Below are 23450 nucleotides of genomic sequence, written 5' to 3'. Positions count from 1 at the left end.
CCGAGAGCCGGCTTTCAGGGGCCGAGAGCCTTCACAGCCGGTAGGTCGGATGCAGTGTGGCTGTTTGTCGCCTGAAGGTGTTTCAGTGGCTGTGAAATTGACACGACATAAAGTAACCATTTGAAAGTCACACTTCAGTGTGTGCCGCCACCTCCTCTGTCTAGTCCCAGAACGTTTTCAGTCTCAGAGTTAAATTCCGACCCACTGGAAGTGACCACTCCCTGCTGCACCTCCCTCTGGCCCCGGCGTCCTCCAGTCTGCTGTCTGTCTCTGGGCGCTGGCCTCTTCCAGACGTTTCCCGGGAGCGGGATCACGCACTGCGTGGCCCTCTGTGTCCCGCAGCTCTCCCGTAGCACCACATTCTCACGGTTCGCCCAGGTTGTCGCTGGTGTCAGCTCCAGCTCCATCACTTTTCAGGGCTGAGTCACGGTCCGCTGTGTGGATGGGCCACTTCTGTTTCCCTGTCGCTTGTCGATGGCCCCCTTTTGGCTGTTGCGAGTAGTGCTGCCGTGAACACCTGTGCACAACTGCTTTTGAGCCCTGTTCTCAGTTCCTGTGGGTCTGCGCCTGGGGGTGCATGGCAGACCACACAGGCCTAGGCTCCTGGGTCGCAGGGCCCCTCCAACCCCTGCGCTTGGCTGGAAGCACCCTCCCTGTCCGGGGCGGAGCTCTCTGGTGCTTCTGAGTGTGGCCACGGATTCTCAAACATCCGGCTGTGCGTCCTCCGTCATCCTGTCTCCCCGGGAAGGAGCCGCCCTGCCTGGTGTGAGCCTGCCCCGTGCTGGCGGGGAGTGCCGCCACGCACCCGGGGCGCACCCGGGGCTGACGGCAGCGCGTGCGCCCCCAGATCTGGATGCTGGTGCAGAGGAAGTGGATGTACCTGGAGAGCATTTTCATCGGGGGGGACATCCGGTCGCAGCTCCCAGAGGAGGCGAAGAAGTTCGACAACATCGACCGGATTTTTAAAAGGGCAAGTGACCGGCTTCTCTTTCAGTCCCGAGAGAAGTGGCGTATTTCCACCTGTTTTCATGTAGTGTTCTGTCTGTCTGTGTGTCTGTCCGTCTGTGGCTCCTGAAGTTTCTCTGTCGCCGTAGGTGACCTTAGTCTGTCCAGTGAAAGTTCGTTTGATCTGTAGCTGCTGGCACGGTGCTTTCTTGTATTTACTTATTTTTATGATAGAAGTAATAGTTGCTTTTTTCTTAATCCTCACCTGAGGACATGTTTTTATTGATTTTAGAGAGAGAGCAGGGGTGGGGGGGAGAGAGCGACGCAAGAGAGAAACATCGACGGGTTGCCTCTTGCACACCCTGACCAAGGATCAAAAGTGCGATCTCTTGGTGTGCGGGCAACGCTCCAAACAACTAGCCGCCAGGCAGGGCAGGGGTAACACTTACTGGCTGTATGAGAAAAATTTGGAAAATTTAGAAAAACAGAAAGGATGTATTTTTCATGGTTCTGTCACCTGCAGATGGCCACTTTAATGCCATATGTTAAAAATGCTTTCCTGTGTACATAGGTTTAAAAAATAATTACAGTGATGTTTTGTATAATTTTATATCTTACGATTTTTCCTTAGCATTAGGAGAAATGTATCTCGTGTTAGAAACTGTCTGAGAAAGTCTTTTAATGCCTTTAAATGTGTGTGTGACTCGATGTGAGTTTAGTTGATGTTTGCCTGGTAACTGGACACCCTGTTTAAGCCAGAGCTCTTTGCTGTCGTGGCTGATTTGCAGGTGTGCACCTGGCGCTGTCCGTGTTTAGGATGAGTGTTTTCCAGGAGGTTGTCAGAGGGCGGATTGCCGTGAGAGGGTGTGCCTGTTTTGGAGCCCTCTCCAGACAGGGCATGCCCGTCACCGCTGCTGGTGGTGGCTGGTGGGGCGAGGGGTGGAACCCAGCCCACCTGCCCTCAAGTCCGGAGCTTTGCTGCTTATCGACGCCACCCTGTCTCCTGCCACCAGCGGCCGGTCTGCCCCGGGCCTCCTTTGTCCAGGAGAGGTGGTCATTGTCCTTGTCCATTTGCGTAAGCTCTTAAAAAATATCTAAAAAACGTTATATCATAAATATCCATTAAAGGAGAAATTAAAAACCACAAAAAAGCAAAATTAAAAAAAGAAAAAAGGCTGGCAATCCCATGCCCCAAATAACCATTTGAACAGTTTAGCATATGTTGTTCCCAAATTTGCATATTCCTATGTAAACATACCAGTAAACAGATAAATACGTTTTCTACAAAACAGTCACTAAAATACCAGTGATTGTTATTTATAATTGAACGTCTTTGATGTGCGTGCCAGTAAACAGACATCTACTTGTCTGTTGAAATCAGTAGCGTAGCCACGGACTGACCTGCCGTCCAGCGGTTAGGCTCTTTCCTTCCCCCGTCCCCCCTTCTTTGCCGTTGTAGAGGGCGCCGTACTCAGTTCTCCGGTCCGTACGGGGGTTGCTTGAAGTGGGGTTGCTGGCTCTGCTCATCGGCAGATACTGACCGAGGGCCTGCTGTACGCGGGCCCCGTTGTAGGTGTGAGGGGCAGTCAGTGAGGACAAGAGAGAGAAAGCTGTGCCCCAGCAGCTGACCTGGAGCTGAGTAAATTCTGTGAGGGGGTGGTCAGGAGGTGCCACGGGTGTGCTCGTTCTAACGCCTAACAGCTTCGGCCTCTCCAAAGACTGTGTTTCCTCGGGGGGCGGGGGGTGTCGGTTCGTCTCTGTCTGCCCAGCTGGCCCCAGCAAGTGCCAGTGGGGACAAGTGCGGGGCCCCTGTTGCCCTGGCCTGACCCCTGTCCTCCTGCCTTGTCCAGATCATGGGCGAGACCTTGAAAGACCCTGTGATCAAGAGGTGCTGCGAGGCCCCAAACCGCCTGAAGGACCTGCATCTCATCAGCGACGGCCTGGAGAAGTGCCAGAAGAGCCTGAACGACTACCTGGACTCCAAGAGGAACGCCTTCCCCCGCTTCTTCTTCATCTCCGACGACGAGCTGCTCAGCATCCTGGGGAGCAGCGACCCACTCTGCGTCCAGGAGCACATGATCAAGGTCGGCCTGGGCTTCCGGCGGGGCGGGGCGGGGCGGGGGGGTGCACACAGGGGCTCCGCGCCTGTGGTTCATCTTCCCCGGGTCCTCTTCCCAGTGTGGGTCAGCTCGGAGGTCATAGACTGAAAAGCTGCGGGACTTGTTGAAATTAATTAATTAATTAATTTTAGAGGGGAAGGGAGGGAGGGAGGAAGAGAGGGAGAGAAACATCAGTGTGTGGCTGCCTCTCGCACACCCCCTACTGGGGGCCTGGCCTGGCCCTGACTGGGAATCGCACCTGTGAGCCAACCGGGCCGGCGCTCAATCCGCTGAGCCACACCAGTCAGGGCAGAAAAAGCTGCTGGAATTTTACTGAAAGCACAAATCTGATGAAATCCCGTGTCGTCTGAAATGACACCAGGACTCAGCTGCTGTATGTGGCTCTTTTTTCCAGTCCAAAACCCACACTTTTTGAGAAACTCAGGAAATATGGAAATACACAAAGACGAAGAAAGCGAGCAGAACGGCCGTGCAGGGTGGGGCTTTGGCGCCAGGACTCTGGGGCCCCCCTGCCTGGGCTCGGGGCTGGCTCCGCATGGGTTTGCTGTGCGACGCGGGCAAGTTACTCAGCCTCTCTGGGCGCTAGTTTCTTCATCTGTCAGTGGGGGTGGCCCCAGCAGTCACCCTCTTCAGTGGGGTTGTTACGAAGATTAGATGAGTTCAGAACTTAGATCAGGGCCTGCCTTACAGTGCTGGCCAAAGAGCCTCATCCACCACTCAGGAGGGCACTGCTACCATCCGGTCATGTTTTCTTGGTATCTTTTTTGAAATTAAGGTGGGACAGACAGAGTCGGCCTACTCTTTGTCCCCCTCCCCACTCACAGTTCCTCCTCCACCTTTAAGAGGCAGCCACTCTCACGAGCTAGCTGTGTGTCCCCCGAGCCGCGTTTCCACGCTATCACACACACGTGTGTCGTGAGCAGTGTTTCGAGGCAGAAAGCACACCAGAGAGGATGGCTCCCGTGGCCGGGAGCCAGGGCACGGCCGGAGCGGTCTCTGGCCAGCGAGGCGAAGCTCTGCGTTCAAGGCCAGCCTAGGGCAGGGTTCCTCAACCTTGGCCCTGTCTGTGTTTTGGGCCAGGTGATCCTTCGCCCTGTGTGTGTGTGTGTGTGTGTGTGCACGCCCGTGCATGTGCGCAGAGCGTGGGGGCAGGGGTCGGGGCTGGGCTGGGCTGGGCACAGGAGGATGTCCCGCTGCGTCCCTGGCCTCTACGCGCCCGGCTCCAGGAGCACCCCCTTCAGTCAGGGTGGCCCAACATGTCTCCAGACACTGCCATTGTCCCCTGGGGCGAGGCCATGCGTGGTTCTGAACCAGCGTGGGAGAGTCCCTTCCCTTCCCTTTCCTTCCCTTCCCTTCCTTCCCTTTCCTTTCCTTTTCGTCATTGTTCAAGTACAGTTTTCTGCCTTTTATTCTCATTCCAGCCCACCCACCCATCCCTCCCCACCTGCCTCCCATTTCTACCCCCCCCCCCCCCCCCCCAGTTTTTGTCCCTGTGTCCTTTATATTTGTGCCTGTGAAGGGTCATTTCTTTGTCTCAGACACACAGGGCGGTGAGGGCCAGGGCCTTGACTCCCTAATTCATGCTGACTTCCTTCCCAAAGCAGGTTCAGGGTTCGAGTGCGTGTTTTTGTTTTTTTCCAAAGGGGAGGCTTCTATTCTCTGCCTGCTTTTATAAAAAACATTTCACTGCTGTAGAAAACCGTGTTGTTAGAAGTACTGCATTTGCTGACAGTCCCTTTTGTACACCTCTGATAGTATCCCCTGGAGCCTGTTGCCTTTTCCTCCTCTCGCGTTTGCAGGCTGCCTCGATGTTTACGTGGGGCCCCGACAGATCCATTTCCCTGATTATTACTCTGATCAATAGCAGCGACGGCAGCCGACCACGTGCTGGCATTTCACACGTCGCTAGTCTGCTCCTTCCAACCTCGTCTCGTGAGGGGTGCGCTTACGTGCATCCCAGGCCGAGCGAGAGGAAGCAGCACGCCCAGGTTGCCCAGCCAGACCGTGGGGAAGCCGGCGTCCAACCGCGGGTCTCTGACTCTTCACCCCAGGGCGCCGAGTCGCCCTGCCCCCGAGGAGAGAGGCTGTCCCCTCTCCCGCGCTCGGCTGGTCCGTGCGTCTGGCACCTCTGCGCTCCAGCACGCACTCCAGCATCTCGAGGGAGGGGAGGGGGTCCGTCTTCCCGTTCCTTCTTTCTTTCTAGTCCACCCCAGGCCTCTGTGCCGCGCAGGACAGACGGAAGCTCACGCTGCGCGTGCACCTGTCCGCGAAGACGCACTCGGGCGAGCAGGAGGCCCTTCAGCGTGCCTCCCGGCGGCTCCCGTGTGCGACGGGCACCCCGGGCCGCGCTGGGGCCCCAGAGCCCCGCGGCCGTGTCACGGGCGCGTCCTCCCGCTGTGTTGCAGATGTACGACAACATCGCGTCGCTGCGGTTCAGCGATGGGGAGGGCGGAGAAAAGCTGGTGTCCGCCATGGTTTCGGCCGAAGGGGAGGTCATGGAGTTCCGCAAGATCGTGCGGGCCGAGGGGCGCGTGGAGGACTGGATGACGGCAGTTCTGAAGGAGATGCGCAGGTCGAACCGGCTCATCACCAAGGAGGCCATCTTTAGGTACTGCGAAGACAGGAGCAGGTGAGCGCGCCACCACCTCGGGTGTGTTCCTGTGTCACGGCGGCGGTGGCGGCGGACACTGCTGGGCGGTTCTCAGGACGTGCGCTGCACTGACTGGTGTTTCGAAGGGGGTTTCTGTTCTGGCGGCGTCCGTCCGTCTTTAAAGGGTCCCCTGACGCAGCACTTCCCGCAGCGTGGGCCCTGGACTGGCAGCCGCAGGGCTGCTGGGAGCCTGCGGGAAGCGCAAGTTCCTGGGCGCCCGCACCCGCCCCATCGGAAACTGGGTGGGGGGTGGGGCAGGGACGTGCAGTGTTCAGACAAGGAAGACTGAGCACAGGCGAGTGTGAGAGCTGGTAACCGAGTGTCTCACCAGAAACCCGGTGTTAGCATGGCTGGTTCTGGGTGTAAGGCAGTGAGTCAAGTCGTTTCCAGAATATTTAATGGATTTCAGCCACTCCTTGGTTCTTGTGCCCTGAGAAGCTTGTGGGTGCTGAGTTGGGCCTGACACCGGTTGCCAAGTGGGCTGGCTTCAGTGTGAAGTTGAACTCCAGTGCATAAAGAACCTTCGGATAACTCGATTAGACTTAGGTGGACTCGCAGGAAAGTTGTAGTGTGTGAGGTCTGTCCAGAAGGCATCCAGCCATGTAATATGAAAAACAGAGGTATTTACGGAGGAAGATACGAGAAACGTTGTACACAGGACAATGACACCTCGGTCCCCTTCAGAGTAGGCACCTTGGGACCTCACACAGTTCTCCCAATCGCCATCAGCTGCTCTGTTGTTTTTATCCTGAATCTTGTCAATGGTCTGGAATCCCTTCCCTTTCAAAGGGGATTGTAGTTTTAGGGAAAGCCAGAAGTCGCAGGGCACCACATCTCAGCTGTAGGATGCTCAGTGAGGCACCTGGGCAATTCAATGTTCCATCCAAAGACTGCACGAGATGTGATACATGAGCAGGCACGTTGTCATGATGAAGCTGCTGGTCACCAGTTGCCTGTGGCTGCAGCCTCTGAATCATCCAAATGGTTTCCAAGGAGGAGTGTTTAAGTTTAACGCAACGTTTGGTGCGGATTCGTTGGATGCTCTTGTGTGTGTGCAGGGCTTGTAACTGAAAATGCCAGTGAGGTTTCAGATGCGCCATGCAAGTTTAAAGCAAGATGGCAAAGCCTGATACTTCTTTTTATTGTTTGAAATATTCGTTTAAATTTATTTCACCATTAATGGTTCAGCACTGACATAAGGACCAATGATTCCCAGACACTCTTCCCAGACTGGAACTTAAAGCTCTAGGTCCATATTTTTTAAGTATGGTTTAGGAAAAAATTATTTTTCTCTAAATGTACTTCAAGGCACTTAAGAGCTCGGGAAATTAGTATCTCAGTGGAGAAACCCAAGTGGCTGATAAACGTGTGAAGAGAGGAGAGGCTCCACTAGTCGCCAGGGATCTGCAGGCAAAGGCAGGATGAGACACAGTTTCTCACCTTTCAAGTAGGTTAAAAGAAAACCAATCGTGTGCAGTGAAAAACAGAAAGGGAGCCGAGCCTGGTAACACCCGGTACTGGAGGGGGCTGGTGAGAAGGGCGCGCTGGGCGGTGCTGGGCGGGGCACCGGGGTTGCTGCGCCCTTTTAAAGCCACATGACCGTCGTCGTTACTAAAGGGAACCCCGAGAGAGTGCGCTGTTCATGGGCCCAGACACCCTGCTTCGGGACTCCATTCGGGGCACTAGAGGCTGCTCTGACTCCTCAGGGTGTGTGCAGAGCCAGGCTCTCAGCCTCCGCACTGTTCCGGGGGTGGGGGGCGGGGGTGGGGGGCTCTTCACCGTGGGAGACTGACCTGTGCTGCCGAGGGATGTTGGGCAGGGCCCCCTGCCCCGGTGCGGCAACCCAGAGTGTCTGCAGACACGGCCAGTGCAGTGGAGGGATGTCTTGTGCAGTGTTTGTGTTGGCACAAAGGCCAGAAGCACCCCGAGCAGACCCCAGTGAGGCGGCGTCCAAGGGCGCTGTGGGCCTGCCATGCCCGGAAGACCCTGTGGTGTTTTCAGAGGCGGGGCTAGACCGGCACCCACTGGCCTGGGCAGCCCACTCGAATCACTGAATCACCGAGCGAGAGAAGCGCGGTGCCGTCGGTGGCGCGACGTCCACACCAGCCCGCCTCCCCACACGTGCGCGTCACTGGGCACAGGCTGCAGGAGAGTGGGGAGGAGGGCGAGTGACTCCCAGGAGCTGCCTATACCCAGGACCCCTGGGCAGTGTGCTCAGAGGTTATTAGGTATTTGTTGTTGCAGTTTAAAAAAATTAAAAACTTTTGAGTGATTTTTGGAACCATAGGAGGCACTTCTAAAGCTCCCTGGTGCACCAGCCCCTCGTGGGCCTGTGTGCGTGGGGGTCTGCGTCTCGCCGTCCTGCTGGAGGACTGTGACTGCCTCGGGCTTCCCGGGGCTTTTGCTTTGCCTGCCCTCTCTCAGACCAAAGAGATGGCGGCTCCTCGGGGCCGTTGGCGGTGCCTGGCGGGACGCGTAAAGGTGCGCTTGTCCTTCAGAGTCGACTGGATGCTCCTCTACCAGGGGATGGTGGTGCTGGCCGCCAGCCAGGTGTGGTGGACCTGGGAGGTGGAGGACGTCTTCCGCAAGGTGAAGGAGGGCGAGAAGCAGGCCATGAAGAGCTACGGCAGGAAGATGCACCGGCAGATCGACGAGCTGGTCTCGCGGATCATCAAGCCCTTGAGCAAAAACGACCGGAAGAAGTACAACACTGTCCTCATCATCGACGTGCACGCCAGGGACATAGTGGACTCGTTCATCAGGGGCAGGTGAGGGCCTTGCGGGTGCTGGCGGCTCCGGGGGCGTCCTTCATCGTCCTTGGCCTCTCTCGCCGCCTCTCCGGCCTCCCTCGCATCCACCTTCTCTTCCGCCGCACCTGTCTCCTCCTTCACCCTCCTCCATGTCTTGCGTCTCGCCCCCAGCATCCTCGAGGCCCGGGAGTTCGAGTGGGAGAGCCAGCTGCGCTTCTACTGGGACCGGGAGCCCGACGACCTGCACGTCCGCCAGTGCACCGGCACCTTCAGCTACGGCTACGAGTACATGGGGCTGAACGGGCGGCTGGTCATCACGCCCCTCACCGACCGCATCTACCTGACTCTCACGCAGGTGACGGGCGCGCGGGCTCTCGTGGTTGTCGTTCAGCGGTGGCCGTGTGCGTGTCCCGAGCGTGACTGTGCCAGTGACCGTGCCAGTGGCCGGGCCGAGCAGGGCCTTCCCCAAAACTGCGCCCTCTCAAAACCGCAGAACACGGCCTCACTTAGACCCAGGGTCTTTGCAGACCTGACTGGTTAAGGACCAGGATGAGAACGTCCTGCGTCAGGGCCCTACAACCAGTGACTGGCGTCCCTGTAAGGAGGGGGGAGGGCACAGAGCTGCCGGAAGGTGAGGTGAAGGCAGAGGCAGGGACCGGAGCACAGGAGCCAGCAGAAGCAAAGAAAGACCCCTCCTGGAGTCTCTGGAGGGAGCATGGCCCGGCCAGCAGCTTGGCCTCAGACCTCCGGCCTCCAGGACTGTGGACAAGTGCATTCTTGTGTTTTCGCCCGCCCGGTGGTGGTGGCCGGTATGGCAGCCCAGGAAACGAGCGAGAGGGCAAAGGGGATCACTGCCTCAAGCTCTTCCAAGGGGGTTCTGCTTGGGGCATTACCTAGTTGTCCCTGCCTGAGACTGGGCTGCTGAAGGCGAGGCGGCCCCTGAAGCCGCCCTCAGGGTCAGGAATCTGCTGCGAGGGCTCACAGCTCTCCACAAAGCCCCTGGGGTCAAGTCACAGTTCACTGTAGCAATGGGACATGGGTCAGAATCCGCACCAGGAGGAGGCGTGGGGCAGGGCCTGGAGAGGCAGCGCCGACTCCAGCAGCGGCAGGGGCAGCTGTGGGAGCTCTTGCCGCTGGGAGGCTCGCCCAAGCCTGGGGGCCAGGGCTGGAGCTGGGCCTGCTCATGCGGACGTGACTGACCGCCCGAAGGCTGGCCAGCATCCCCGGAAGTCAGGCCGATGCCACGCGACCCGGAGGCCCACCGGCGGTCACATTGTTAGACTGTCGTGCGTGGCCCGTGGTCCCCAGATAAACAAGGCCACGCTTCTCGGGCAGGCTGTCCCGAGGGCTCAGACGCCAGTGCTGGGGCCTGGAGAGAAAGGCTCGGACCTCCCCTTGGCAGAGACGACTGCGTCACGCACAGATGTGCGTGTGCCCGTGAGCCGCGGCCCCGGCCCAGGCACCGCCCCCAGCACACCGCCCGGTCCGGGGCAGCCTGGCCCTTCACGACGGGCAGAGGGGTCAGTCGAGGTTCAAGGAGAGACAGGGACGTTACACGTGGTGAGTGTCGGGAAGGCGAGCGTGACCTTGTCCGCCGCCACGCACGTGTGCCTCACGTCTGTTGTCCCCCCAGTGTGAGACCGGCACGTGACATCTGTGCCCCGCTGTGAGTCAGACAGCCTCACTTTGGGCTTGGCTTCTGACAGGCGCTGTCCATGTACCTGGGCGGGGCCCCTGCGGGCCCAGCAGGCACCGGCAAGACCGAGACCACCAAGGATCTGGCCAAAGCCTTGGGCTTGCTCTGTGTCGTGACCAACTGCGGCGAAGGCATGGATTACAAAGTGAGGCCTTAGTGTCGCTGCCGGCACCATCTCAGTGGGCAGAGGGCACAAGCGGGGCGCTGTGGGACCCACGGCACGTGCCCCCGGTGGGGACGTGGGGGAGCCGGGGAAGCGTGGAGAAAACCCCTCACCATGCCAGTCTTGGGGTTCACGTGTGTCTGCCGTGTGGGCAGCAGGTGGAGCGGGGGCCTGAACGTAGCTGGCAGAGCCAGGGGGTGGCCGGCAGAGACCACGGAGCAGCGCTCGGGCTCAGGGCCCCCGTTCCGCTTCGGTGACTCGTCGGCTACTGCCAGGGAGGCCTTTCGAGGGCGACGGTGGGCAGGCTGTCCCCCCGGGCCGGCTGAGGGTTGGCTGCTTTCGCTGGGGACGCGTCTCCATCGGGGTGCCGCCTGCAGCTCTCACAGACACTGGCCCTTGTCCGGACGCTTCCTCTGTCTAGGCCGTCGGGAAGATTTTCTCCGGCCTCGCGCAGTGCGGGGCCTGGGGCTGCTTCGATGAGTTTAACCGGATCGACGCCTCGGTGCTCTCGGTCATCTCGTCCCAGATCCAGACCATCCGCAACGCCCTGATCCACCAGCTCGCCACGTTCCAGGTGAGGCCTGCCCTGCGAGTGTCTGCCCCGTCCTCCCTGTCCCCGCAGGGACACTTGCCGGGCTCTGCCGTCGAAGCCTGGGAGGGGGCTGGTCCCGGCCAGGCTTCCCGCGGGGGAGGATCTGGTGGACTTTGTTTTGGGTGGGAATGGCTGGGTTTCCCGAGGTTGTCAGCAGCCTCGATGACTGAGGATCTCAGTATTCTAAGAGCTTCAGACTAGCTCCAGACAGGTAACTAGTCGTTATAGACAAGTGGGCAGTGTTTTCAGAGAAGTGATGCTCTTTAAAGGAAAAAAATGTTCTGAGTGACTTCCCGTATTTGGGGGAAATGACGTAAAAGATGAACATTCCAGCCAGTCAAAGTGTCTTCAACAGAAATTGTAACAGGGCACAAGAGGTTCTGCCTTCATGCCTGGTGCACTTCGGGCCTGACAGCGAGCCCGATTTCGAAGGTGGTCGAGGTGAAGAGGCCAGTTTAGAGAAGGTGGAGAGAGCCCCCTAGTCTCCCCGGGTCCCAGAAGACACGCACAGACCTGGCTCTGAGGAGCCCGCATGGGGCCACGCCAGACCGACCGGCCCGCAGCCCGGAGAAGCGAGGTTTCCGTGGCGTGGGTGGCCCAGGGGCGGGTTCTCTGGCAGCGGGGCCCAGAGGGGCCGGGACGCTTCCACACGCTGGGGTCCTCTGTGGCCCCAGCGTGCACTGCTACCGCTGCTGCCGTTGCCCTCGACCCCGTGCGCCCTACACTTTGGCCACCGTATACCACTCGCTTCACAGACACGCCATGTGCTGTGACACCATTGCCATCCCTGTCTGCCCTCTCTTGCCCTTTCTTCTTCTTCGCCTGAGCGCGCCTACACGCCCTTGGAGGCCCCGCAGAGCCTCCTGGGTGGTGGGTGGGGTGGGGGCGGGGGTGGTTCAGGACCCGAGGTCGACTCGGGCTGGTGACGGCTCCGTGGTGGGCGCCCCTGCGGCCTGGCGGCCCTGCTTTCTGTCCGGACCTCAGTGGGCTCGCTGTCATTGTCCAGGGGTCACGTCGGCTGGACACTGTTAGACATTCAGGGCCCCAGTAGAGGTTCTGGGCGCATTTTCTTTCAGGGAGTTTTTCCGGAGTATTCCGGGGCTGAGCTTGCTGCTCCTGCGGGGGTGGAGACCTCACCGCCTCGCGTTTAGGTTTCGAGGAGCCGTGCACTCAAGGGCAGGCCTGCCTGTCATCTCGGCGTGGTCTGGCCTTGGTGGGCTGCTCAGGGGTGGGGGCGTCAGCACAGTCAGCTCTGTTGTGGGGGTGGGGCATCAGCTAACCGCCGGGCTGCCCCCTTGTCGCTGAGGCAGCCTGCCCTCACGAGAGTGAGTGCGCTGTTCTGTCTTTTGTCTCGGGCGGGCCGCTGACGGAAACGAAGAGGCGGACTCTCGGCACTGAGGACAGTCGAGGTGGCTGAGACTCAGCCGTGGGCTCGAGGCTGACAGTGGGAGGGGGCTGCAGCTCACGCATGCCTGGGTGCCGGGGGAGGAAGGGCGGTGCCCTGAGGACGGGCAGGGTCTGTGGGGAGCACGGGCCATGCTGCGTCTAGGCCCCCAGGCCAGGGAGGAGGGACGGGGGCAGTGTGAAGCTCACGGGTGCACGGCTCCCTGGCCTGCCCCGTCTCACCGGGCCTCCACGACCTTCAGGAAAGGACACTGGCACTCGGGGAGGTTCGGTGACCTGCCAGGGGTCACACAGCTCCTCGAATCGCCCCACCATCAGCAGCTTCTCAAGGGGCACGACCTGGGATGGCAGGTCGGGTTGGGGGTCGGCGAGGCTCGTTCCCCGGACACCCAGGCCGTCGGCACAAGGACTGCCTGGTGCCCGCGGGAGCTCAGGGCCTCAGGGCTGCGCGGCCTCCTCTGCCTGTGCCTGCGCCTGCGCCGGGCCAGCCGGCGGCCTGACCCCCCTTCCTGCTGCCCTTCAGTTTGAAGGGCAGGAGATCTCGCTGGACTCGCGCATGGGCATCTTCATCACCATGAACCCCGGCTACGCGGGCCGCACGGAGCTGCCCGAGTCGGTGAAGGCGCTCTTCCGGCCGGTGGTGGTGATCGTGCCGGACATGAGGCAGATCTGCGAGATCATGCTCTTCTCCGAGGGCTTCCTGCAGGCCAAGGTGAGCGCGCCCTCCCCCGCCCCCCGTGCCCCCGGTGCCACCCCCCACACTGGGCCCCGGGTGTCTCATTCCGGGCGGCCTCACTGCTCTCCTCCCTCTCCCTCTTTTTAAAATTATAACTTTTATTCTGTGATGACTTGACTTGACAAGAAGGGGCGAGAACAGAACAGAGCCCCACGCACCCCTCCCCCAGCCTCCCCCGGAGATGACACCTCTGGTCTCACACGCTGAAGCGTGTTGTCAGAGTCGGGGACTGCGGCGGGCACACGCTTTCCCCGCACAGGGACTTGGTTGGGGCACCCCCAGGGCTTACCTTGTCCGGGGGGGGGGTGCAGTTCCGTGCCATGTTATCATGCCTGTAGAGTGACCGGAGCCACAGGCAGGGTGCGGGACTGTCCCCGCATTTCCCTCCTTGTGAGCAGCGGGCGTTAGCAGCCCTAGCCCCTGGCAGTGACCGGTCATTCTGTGTCTGTAGTTGTCACTGTGAGGTTGTCGGTGCACAAACCACACTGTGTGTCACTCTCAGAGGCGGCTTCCTTCACTCAGCCTCCTTCCCTCAAGGATACGTGGCTGTAAGTGTGTGTGTGTGTGTGTGTGTGTGTGTGTCTTTTGTCACCGTTTAAAGTATGTATAAAATACACACAGACTTTTTTTGCAGGAGGTTCTGGTAAAGGCACAAAATAGCAGATACCTTGAACATAAAGGATTGTGAGGTTGCATTCCCACATCTTTTAAAGGCTCTCGCTGCCTGTTACATTACGCAGGTTCTGAGCACAGGGGTGACATTTGTGGGTCTTGCTTCCCGTGAGCCAGGTCCCCGTGCATCCTGGGGACCGGCAGCTTTGAGTCCTTGGTGTGGCCAAGGTGGCTGAGTTGTCCTCAGAGACGGGTACAGGAGGAGCTTTCGTGATACGTTCAGGCAGAGATAAACAGCACGCACATTTCTGGAGCGTGACGGCCGTGGTTGAAAGCTCCGGCTGGGCCCTGGCGTTGGCAGGAAGGCGGGGCAGACCCTCCCCTGCGCTCAGGGACAGCCGTCGGACGCGGCCGGGCTGGCGCTCCTCTCCATTCTCTCCTCGCCCGCCGCAGGCAGGGAAGCCAGGGGCCCCTCCTGGTGCTGCCGTCGGCGGCGGCGTCTGCTTGTTTGTAGAGCAGCTTTGCCTGGACACCTTTGGTCATTTCCCTCCTTTGTGTTCCACGACCTTTCATCCCGCAGGTTCTGGCCAAGAAGATGACGGTTCTGTACAAGCTGGCGCGGGAGCAGCTCTCCAAGCAGCACCACTACGACTTCGGGCTCCGGGCCCTGAAGTCGGTGCTGGTCATGGCGGGGGAGCTGAAGAGGGGCTCCTTGGAGCTCAAAGAGGTGAGGGCCGCACGCACACGTGCCGTTGGGGCCGCGCGGAGGCGACGGGGTCAGGGCGGTGCTCGCTCAGGGAGCGTTTCAGTCTCGCCTGCCGTTTCACTCGCTGCTCCGGCCTGCATTCGGCCCGTTTTCTTCTAACGTGACTTTCCGCTGTCAGTCAAGTTCCGTGTCTTCGTGGAGCGGGTTGGCGCTGCTTCGGCGGCGGCCGTCAGCCCGTCGCTGCAGGACGGGGGCAGGGCTGCGCTCCCTGCCACTCGGGCAGACGCATGCACACGACCCCCTCCCCTTGGCGAGAGAAGCGAGAGGCGCGGTCGTGCTGCTTGTGCAGGCGAGTGCCGCGGGAGCTCAGTCACGCGCGGCCGGGCCGCGCCCGCGTCGCTCTAGAGCTGCACACGAGGGTGTCGCGCTCTGGGTCTGACTCTGGGTGTGTCACTGGGTCTGACAGGACGCCCGCTCCCTGCTCGCGAGAGGGCGTCCAGGCCAGCCCCCAGCCTGTGTCTCCTCCCGCCCAGGACGTGGTGCTGATGCGGGCGCTCCGGGACATGAACCTGCCCAAGTTCGTCTTCGAAGACGTGCCTCTTTTCCTGGGTTTGATCTCCGACCTGTTTCCCGGGCTCGACTGCCCGCGGGTCCGGTACCCCAATTTCAACGATGCCGTCGAGCAGGTGCTCGAGGAGAACGGCTTCATCATCCTGCCTGTCCAGGTACAAGCGCTGGGACGGGGAGTTCACTGACTGCCGTGTCCTTTCCGTCTCTGCCAGTGACTGTTAAAGACATTGTGACGAAGTACAGGTGACACAAAACGCACCGTCTCGACCACTTTTCAGGGTGCTGTTCGGTAGCGTGAAGCCCCTGACCTTGCTGTGCGACCGCCACCACCGTCCGTCCCCAGAGCTGTCTCGTCTTCCCAGACCGAGACTCGGTCCCACTGAACGCTGGCTCCCCGAGGGTCCCCCACCAGCGCAGGGAGCCCCCGTCCCGCTCCGCATCTCCCTGAGTCTGCTCGCGGTGCTTCACGCGTGAGCAGGCGTGCCGCCCGTGTCCCTCTGCGTCCGGCACGTCTCACGCGGCGTAGGTTTGCGGGCGTGTTCGCGTCACAGCCGGGTGCACAGCTCCCCCTGACAGAGGCCGGACAGCCCTCCGTCGTGGCGTTGGCCCGCCCTCCAGCTGTGCTCTGGTTGTTTGGCGTGATGTGGTCAGACAACACCAGCGTTGTGTTTGGGGGCCCGACCAGCTGCTGTTCCCGCCCCAGCCCACCATTCCCCTCCCCCGGAGTCACACTCACCGAGGAGCTAGCTGAGACGTGGCTGGTGGGGTGCTGACCATCTGAAGCTGGGAAGGCGTCTGTGCCGTCGTGAAGCCGAACACTGTTGCCGGAGTGTTCCGCCGAGAGCGCAGCTGCCCGAGCGGCAGGCGCCGGGCTGCTCGGAGGCCTCGGGCCTGGGCAGCGGCCCTGGACACGGGTTGGGGAGCTCCCTGCACCGCCCCCGCTGGGACGATTTCCTCCGGAGGCGGTGGTTCAGAAAGGCGTGTGTTCTGGCGAGGGCACCCGGCGGTGCAGCCGGTGTGGGACACAGTCTGGCGGCTTCTTGTGGAGGTTGCCTTGGGGCCGCCCCGTGCACCAGTGGTCCCACCCCTGGGAGGGTCTCCCCTAGGGAGTGAGGAGTTATGTCCACACCCGTGTGGACGGCAGCATCAGTTACGAGAGTCGGTCAGAAAGGGGAAACGGTGCAGACACCCACGGGGGGTGGATGGGTAAACGAAACTCGGCCCGGCCACCCAGTGGACTCTGGCTCGGCTGTGAGCAGTGGAGGGCTGGCGCCTGCTGCCGGGTGGATGCAGGCCACGCCTCTCTTGTGTGCGTCCGCTGACGTCATTCCCGCACAGGCAGAGACCGAGGGTGGACGAGCGGGAGCCCGGCCCGAGGAGGGGGCTGGGAGAGAACGGGGTAGTGAGTACAGGGCCTTTCATGGGGAGCGGGGTGATGGCAGGCAGTGACACGGAGCACACCCTTCGGGTGCACTAGAAGTCATCGATTTGTCCACTTTCCTAAGGTGAATTGTATGGGAGGTGAGTTAAAGCTCCGTGAAGCTGTCTAAGAAAGAGTGGTTTGAACCCAGCCCTGCGTTCTGTCCTACAGGTGGATAAAGTCGTTCAGATGTACGAGACCATGCTCACCCGCCACACGACCATGGTGGTGGGGCCCACGGGCGGGGGCAAGTCCGTGGTCATTAACGCTCTGTGCCAGGCCCAGACCAAGTGAGTGGGACCCCGTGGGGCGGTGGCTGGGTGGCCTTACGGTACCGTGGGTGGCAGCGTTCCCTGCCCCTCGTTGCTCTCTGACTGCCTGGGAGGTTCGTTTTGTCCCAACACCCTTTCACCCTTGTCGCATTGTTACTTGTTACTTGTGGCTGGTGTATTGCACGTGTTTTAAAGTCAGGTTGGTGACTTGTGCGTCAGACTGAACGGAACGAGTGCCCCCAGACAGTCTCACGAGGGTGTTTGAAAAGTTAACTTACCTCCTGCTTCCTGGTGTTCAGATTGCTCTTTTAGAGTAAGTGAGGACCCCCATCCTGGCACAGCACTCCCGGCAGCAGCGTGACCGGAGACAGCGCCCCCTCCCTCTGCGCCTCACCCCCGCCAGCCCTGCCGGGGCCGTGCGGCTCCTCGTGCAGGGACCCCGCACGCCAAGTCCCAGAGACCCGTAGGGACCTGCCCTGCCCTCCGAGGGAGCACGGGCTTCCCGGCTCCTCGCTCTTCTCCTGAGCGATAACCAGACTCTAGAAAGGCTGTGTGTGGCACCAGCGTCCCAGCAAAGCTCAGGTCGGGCCTGGGGAGCCTGGGACTCTAACACGTGCAGACAGCCTGTAACACCCAGTGAGGGACGGTCACCTCCGACTGCTGGTGTTCCTCACGAGAGGGCCAGTGGGCGGCGGCTTCCGGGTCGAAAGCGGGTTGTGCCGGGGCCGTCCCGTGCTCTGTTCTTTAGTCCGTTTCTCGTTAGCTGACTCTCAGGGCGATTATGAATGTGTGTGTGTGTGTGTGTGCGCCACTGTTACTTTTATTGTTGTGTTTCATTAGTTACGAACTGTGGTTTTTGGGAACTTTAGTTTTCTGTAGACGAGCTAATCCCACGGCACTGTGGGACTCACAGGTGTTTTTGTGGGGAGCACCCTGACCACGTGATTTAGGAAGTCAGTGTGGAGCAGCGGTCACCCTGTAAACACGAAGGATTAAACGTCAGGGTGCTGTCCCGATGGCTGACTTCTCTCCCTCGCCCCAGTCATGGAACATTGGTGTAGCCGGTCACGTGCACGAATGTGGGATAGGCGTGAACTGCAGTATACAGGAAAGTCAGCTTCTCCGTGTCCTCCAGAGGCAGAGCCCAGCCCTGGTTCAGACCTCACTCGTGCGGGGGCCGTGGTCTCGGTGAAGGGCGGTTCCCTGCAGCGAGGGGGGAGCCCAGGGGAGAGTCTGTGTGGACTGCGTCTCAGATGTCACATGAGATCCAAACGTGTGACCCGTGCGCGGTGGCCCCGAGTGGCCCTCTGGGTGCATGCAGCCCCCCTGAATCCTCTCTTGTGACCTAGGCTTGGGCTGACCACAAAGCTCTACATCCTGAACCCCAAAGCCGTGAGCGTCATCGAGCTCTACGGCATCCTGGACCCCACCACGCGGGACTGGACGGACGGGGTGCTGTCCAACATCTTCAGGGAGATCAACAAGCCGACGGATAAGAAGGAGCGGAAGTGAGTGTCCGCGGGCCGGGGAAGGGTGCCCGCGCTGGTGCGGGCCGGTCGGCTAGGCTCCCCGCGCGGGCAGATGGCGGGACCGGGCCCTCGGCTCGAGACGCGCCCGGTGCCGTCTCGGGTCTCCATGTGTGGTCCCGCTCAGTCCCTCACCTGCGAGCATCCCCGCTCGCCACAGGGGACACCGAGACCTAGGGGAGGTGAGGGCCTGCCCCGAGGGCAGGGGTCAGAACTTGGGCTGTCGGACCCTCGGCCCTTAAACACAGCCAGCAGGCCAGGCTGCCCGGGCCGCACGGAAGTCAAGGGAGGGCAGCGAAGTGTCACAGAAAGGGCTAGAACACCCTCGCAAGCTGCACTTTCTCATGAGTAGAGGCGGTTGGTGACGCTCGCGGTGCTCACGTCACGGCACGGCACGCTGTGCCGGTGTGGGTGGCTCGAAGCCGAGAGCAGGAGTGCTGTTGGCACGTCGGGTCAGAGCCGCCCCTGGTGTCGGCTATTCCTGTGACACCTCTCAGGTGAGCCCAGGGGCGGGCCTGGTTCTGCGCTCTCCGACCCGTTAACGAAACCACCGGAAAGAAGCGCCTGGCTCTCAGCGAGTGGCTTGTGGAACCGCCTCTTTTCGGTGATTCTCCCGTTCCGAGTCGGCCCGGGGTCTGGGCCCACTGGACTCGGTGTCCTGTCTCTCCGGTGTCCTCTAACTTCCCGAAGTGCGTCGGGTTGCCTTCGACTTCTTCCATGGCCTTGATGTTCTGGAAGACTGCATGCCAGCTGCTGTACAGACGGCTCCGGGCCGGGGGGCCGGGGCTCGTGGGGCGCACCCTCCTTGTGGGAGCAGACCGCGCGTCCGTGCAGGAGTCGCGCGGCACTGGCGTGGTGTCCCCGTGTCTCCTCGGAACCTCCCTCGGTGGTGGGCTTCGCTCTGGACGGTGGGGTCAGGTGGGGCCGAGGTAGGGAACCCCGCCTGACCCAAGGTCACGTTCACAGGTTCCAGATGGGTGTACCTTCTGAGGGGCCGCGGTGGAACCCAGTACACGGGGGTATATTAAATACTCCCCTTTTCTCTTCATTTTACCGTAGGAAAACGAGGTGTCACAATCAGTGACAGAGAACAGTTGACGCGCAGTGTCAGATTTAAAAGAATGAGGTGTTACGGAACCGTCACGGGGCTTAAAACACAGCGCAGGGAACGTAGTCAGTAATACACAACTGTCTGGGCCAGGTGGGTGCGGACTCACCGTGGGGGCCGCTGTGTGAGCTACGTAAGTGTAGCTGCTGGCTGTAGGCCGGAAACTCATGCAAGCAATACTCAGCTTCAGCTGTAATCGAGGAAAAGACAAGAATGAGGTCGACTGTGACGCTTTCTGTCCCCAAGGGGCACCGGCATGTTGTCCCCAGGCAGGCATGCAGGTCTGTGTCGTCAGACCTTCCAGTTGCCTGATTCTCAAAAGTTGGTGATTAACTCAGTTTTTATGTATTTTCCTCCTTTCCGTCTTACGGGTCAAACCTTGGGACCGAGCAGAGGGCTGTGTCGCGGGGCCTGGCCGGGCAGCCCTGGGGGCGCCGTGCAGCAGGGACGGGGCGCTGCCCGGAGTCCCCCCGCGGGGAGCCGGGCCCACAGCCGTGGCTCTGTCCCCGGGCGCTGCAGGTACATCCTGTTCGACGGCGACGTGGACGCTCTGTGGGTGGAGAACATGAACTCCGTGATGGATGACAACAAGCTGCTGACCCTGGCCAACGGCGAGCGCATCCGGCTGCAGGCGCACTGTGCTCTGCTCTTTGAGGCAAGTCGTAGAAAAGGAACCTTGAACCGATGTCTTTCTTTCAGTTGAAACTTTAAATGTTCGTTAAAGTGGGAGTCAGCACAGGTGATCACGGAAAACTCAAACCATGGAGAAGAGGTCACGACGAGTCCGGCCCTCGATTCCCCCTCCCCCTCCCCCCTCCTCGCTGCGCCCCAGAGCTCGCTGCTCCTCCCCTGCCACCCCGGCCTCTGTGCTCACCTGCTCAGCGACCTGCCCCGCCCCTTCCCCCCACCCAGTCTGGGTGCCGTCTGGTGACTGATGCTGCCGGCCTGCCTCCCCCCTGGAAGTGCGACGCCGCTCAGGCCGTGGAGCCCGGACCCAGCACGCACGCTGTTTTGAACACGGACGTCTCTGCCGGGGAGCCGGCTAGTGCGCCGTGATTCTGTTCACGTCCTTCCAGAGCCTTTCGTTTTGGCCTGGAGTTGTCACCGCCTTGCTTTTGCTCTCACACCATTCGCTTCCCTCCTCTCTTCACTTTTTTGGACTTTCTGCCGCACCCTCTGCGCCCGTCCTGCAGCTGTGGGCCCGAGACTCGCTGTCCTGCTAGCTCAGCAAGGGCCCAGAGCGTGTCTGCGCCGGCGCGGCTGTGCCTGTCGCCGTCCCACTGGGAAAGGGACAGGTGTGTTCGGGTCGCTGCCTTGGGTGCACACACACTGAGTTTTACACTGCCCAACCCCCGCTGTGCTAAAAAGACACGACGGAAGAGGGGTTCACAGGTACGCACTCCGTGGCAGTGCTCGCTTCCTGGTGGTGCGATTTTGGATAGCTCGTTTTCCCCTCTGTACGTTTCGGTTTCCGTCGGGTGCTCTGCAGCCTGTTAGCTTTCACGTTCATTTTATAGCAATAGGAAACTTTAAAAGGCTCTGCGTCCGAGATGTATGGTCTCCCCCGACACGCCCGAGCGTTCGGTTGGAAGCCTCACGAGAGCCGTGCCAACCTGCGTGTGACTTGGGTTCTCTGCAGTTGTGACAACTGGCACGAGCAGAGACTTCTGAATGTGCAGTCCCGGTGTTCACGGCTGCAGACGGGAGTGGTTTTCTGTTTTCCTCCAGGTCGGAGACTTACAGTACGCCTCCCCCGCCACCGTGTCTCGGTGCGGAATGGTTTACGTGGACCCTAAGAACCTGAAGTATCAGCCGTACTGGAAGAAGTGGGTTAACCAAATACAAAACAAGGTGAGCTTACCTCTAAAACGAGTTTACAGCTGGTAGCAGTGGTGGGCAGTTGGGTAAACATAGCCCAGACAGATGTTTGTAGTTGAAGCCCATGACCTTGGCCTTGACCCGTCATGATCTTGAGCACTTAATGTTATCAGTAAACTGGACGAAAGCAAGGAGGGCAGGTTTACTGGGTTTCTAGACGACCGGCAGCCAGCGAGAGAGCTGCTGGTTCCGGTCAGCGTCTGCACGAGGGACGGACGCGGTTTCTCCGCACGGGGTGCAGAGAGGGACTCCAGACTCGGTGGGTCCTGTGGTTTCTCCTGTGACTGCTCAGCTCTGCCGCTGGGGTGTGAACGGGCACAGCCGTGCACCGGGGAAACTTCACATACAAACACCGGTGGCGGGCCCGGCTGGCCTCATCGTTTGGAGGGGCTGCCCTGGTTCGGCCCACCTGGCTCTGCGGAGACTTGTCTCCAGGAGATGCCCGGCCCCTCCCTTCTGCTCACCTGGGTGACAGCAGCATGCGGAGCGCCTGGCCTGTTAGGCACGGAAATGCGATGACTTCATTTCACTTTGAACCTTGTGACGGGTCACGAGGCTGCTCCGCAGCATGTCTTGTCTTAGCAGTGGGCTTCATGGAAAGGCACAGAGGTGGATGGGACAATTATGGGAAGGCTGTGGCCTGACCACACCCAGGACACCACGACGACATGTCCGAGGGACGTGGGTGTGTCCGTAGAAGGACCGCGAGACCGGGAAGCGCGAGGGGACCCCTGGAGGCGGTCCCATGGGAATGAGGTGCTGGGGGCCCGCCGGCCCCAGGGCCATCGCTGCCTCCGCCGGGAGAGGGGCCCCGCGCCGGCTGCGGCGCAGACGGAGGGCCCTGAGGACGCCTCGGCACTCGGCCCTCGGCAGGCGGACCAGAGCTGCTTGCAGACTCTCTTTGAGAAGTACGTGCCCGTTCTCGTCGACATGATCGTGGAGGGCCTGGTGGACGGGAGGCAGGGAGAGAAGCTGAAGATGATAGTTCCTCAGACAGACCTGAACATGGTGAGAGACGCGCCCCGCTGGCCGAGAGGATGTTCCCCTGGGGGGGTGGGGGAGTGGGGGAACAGAGATGCCCAGTGGGTAGGCGGCACGTCGCGGGTTGTGATGGGGACGACACAGCACCGCCCTGTGGGACCCTGCGCGGGGTGCGCTCCGTCCGTCTGGGCCAGCAGGGCGGGCCGGGGGTTCCAAGTGGCGGGCTCCGGGACTGGGGCCCTGGGACTTAGAACCAGAGCTGACCCCGGGCGGGCGTGTGGCGGGGAGGTGTGAGGGCCTCCAGGGGCCGACCTGGGTATTTCCCCGTGAACCAGGTGACCCAGCTGACCCGGGTGCTGGACGCCCTCCTGGAAGGAGAGACCGAGGACCCCGACCTCCTGGAGTGCTACTTCCTGGAGGCCCTGTGCTGCTCCCTGGGCGCGGCCCTGCTGGACGACGGCCGGGCCAGGTTCGACGACTGTGTCAAACGTCTCGCCTCTCTGCCCTCCGCTGAGGCGGACGGGGTTTGGGCCAAACCCGGGGAACTGCCAGGTGGGAACCGAGGGTTTCCTGTTCCCCTGCTCAGAATACTTTAGGTTGGTTTTTAGAGGAAGCGACCTTGACTTTGCTTTTCCATTGTAAGCGTGTGGGCTTTCCAGCATGTTTGCTTCCGTGGAGGAGCGGGCAGTGGTCAGAGCACCCGGTGGTACCCTCAGGGGAAGTTCTGTGCGTGACCTGCTGCAGCGGAAGCCCAGCCCCTTCGGGTGGCCTTTCTCGAGGAGCCCTGCCAGCCCTGCCAGCCCCAGCACGTGTGGCGCGGCAGCCCACATGGGGGGGGTGCATGAGGACCTTCTCCCGAAGCTGGGTTTGCACAGCACCCTTGTCCTCCATCAGCAGGACAGCACGGAGCGTGTGGGTGCAGGGGTGGGCCGAGGCTCCCCACGCCCCCTGCCGCACCCAGTGCCCCTCAGTCTCCCCCCGCCCACCTGGCGAGACGCCTCACGGGGCGCCTGCCACCCACCTCAAGAGCTCAGCACTCGGTGCTGAGACCGCCTGTGTGCTTGTCTCTGCCTCCTGCCGCACAGCGCGCCGGCCGCTCAGAGTCGGGGCCAGAGCCGCCTGCCCGCTGCTGCTGCGTGCCCAGGGAAGGGCTCGGCGAGCCTCTCCCCGGCGGGCGGGCCGCGGTGGTTCACACCGCTCGGTGCGGCTCTGCCAGGGAGGGAGCGGAGTCGGTCCAGAGCGGGGAGGGTGGGAGTGGGAAGCCCCCAGTGCGGCTGCCGTCCTGGGGACGTGGAGCGTGAGCTCGAGTCAGATACGTGTG

General features: G+C 61.0%; 1 protein-coding gene across 1 annotated transcript in view; it reads left to right on the top strand.

Annotated features, from left to right (window-relative positions):
• DNAH10 (dynein axonemal heavy chain 10) overlaps window positions 1–23450 on the top strand; it is a 90414-nt gene that overhangs the window by 31422 nt on the left and 35542 nt on the right. The window contains 16 exon segments of the mRNA XM_036014389.1: window positions 848–970; window positions 2796–3029; window positions 5471–5694; window positions 8214–8483; window positions 8637–8820; window positions 10172–10306; window positions 10746–10898; window positions 12844–13032; window positions 14249–14395; window positions 14908–15099; window positions 16536–16654; window positions 17986–18144; window positions 19790–19925; window positions 20999–21121; window positions 22022–22156; window positions 22465–22681. Coding sequence (XP_035870282.1) covers window positions 848–970; window positions 2796–3029; window positions 5471–5694; window positions 8214–8483; window positions 8637–8820; window positions 10172–10306; window positions 10746–10898; window positions 12844–13032; window positions 14249–14395; window positions 14908–15099; window positions 16536–16654; window positions 17986–18144; window positions 19790–19925; window positions 20999–21121; window positions 22022–22156; window positions 22465–22681 — 2740 coding nt within the window.

This window comes from Phyllostomus discolor, chromosome 13, assembly GCF_004126475.2.
Source record: "Phyllostomus discolor isolate MPI-MPIP mPhyDis1 chromosome 13, mPhyDis1.pri.v3, whole genome shotgun sequence".
Lineage (NCBI taxonomy): Eukaryota > Metazoa > Chordata > Mammalia > Chiroptera > Phyllostomidae > Phyllostomus > Phyllostomus discolor.
Note: the sequence above shows the minus strand (reverse complement) of the source record. Positions and strands in the feature narration are given on the sequence as shown.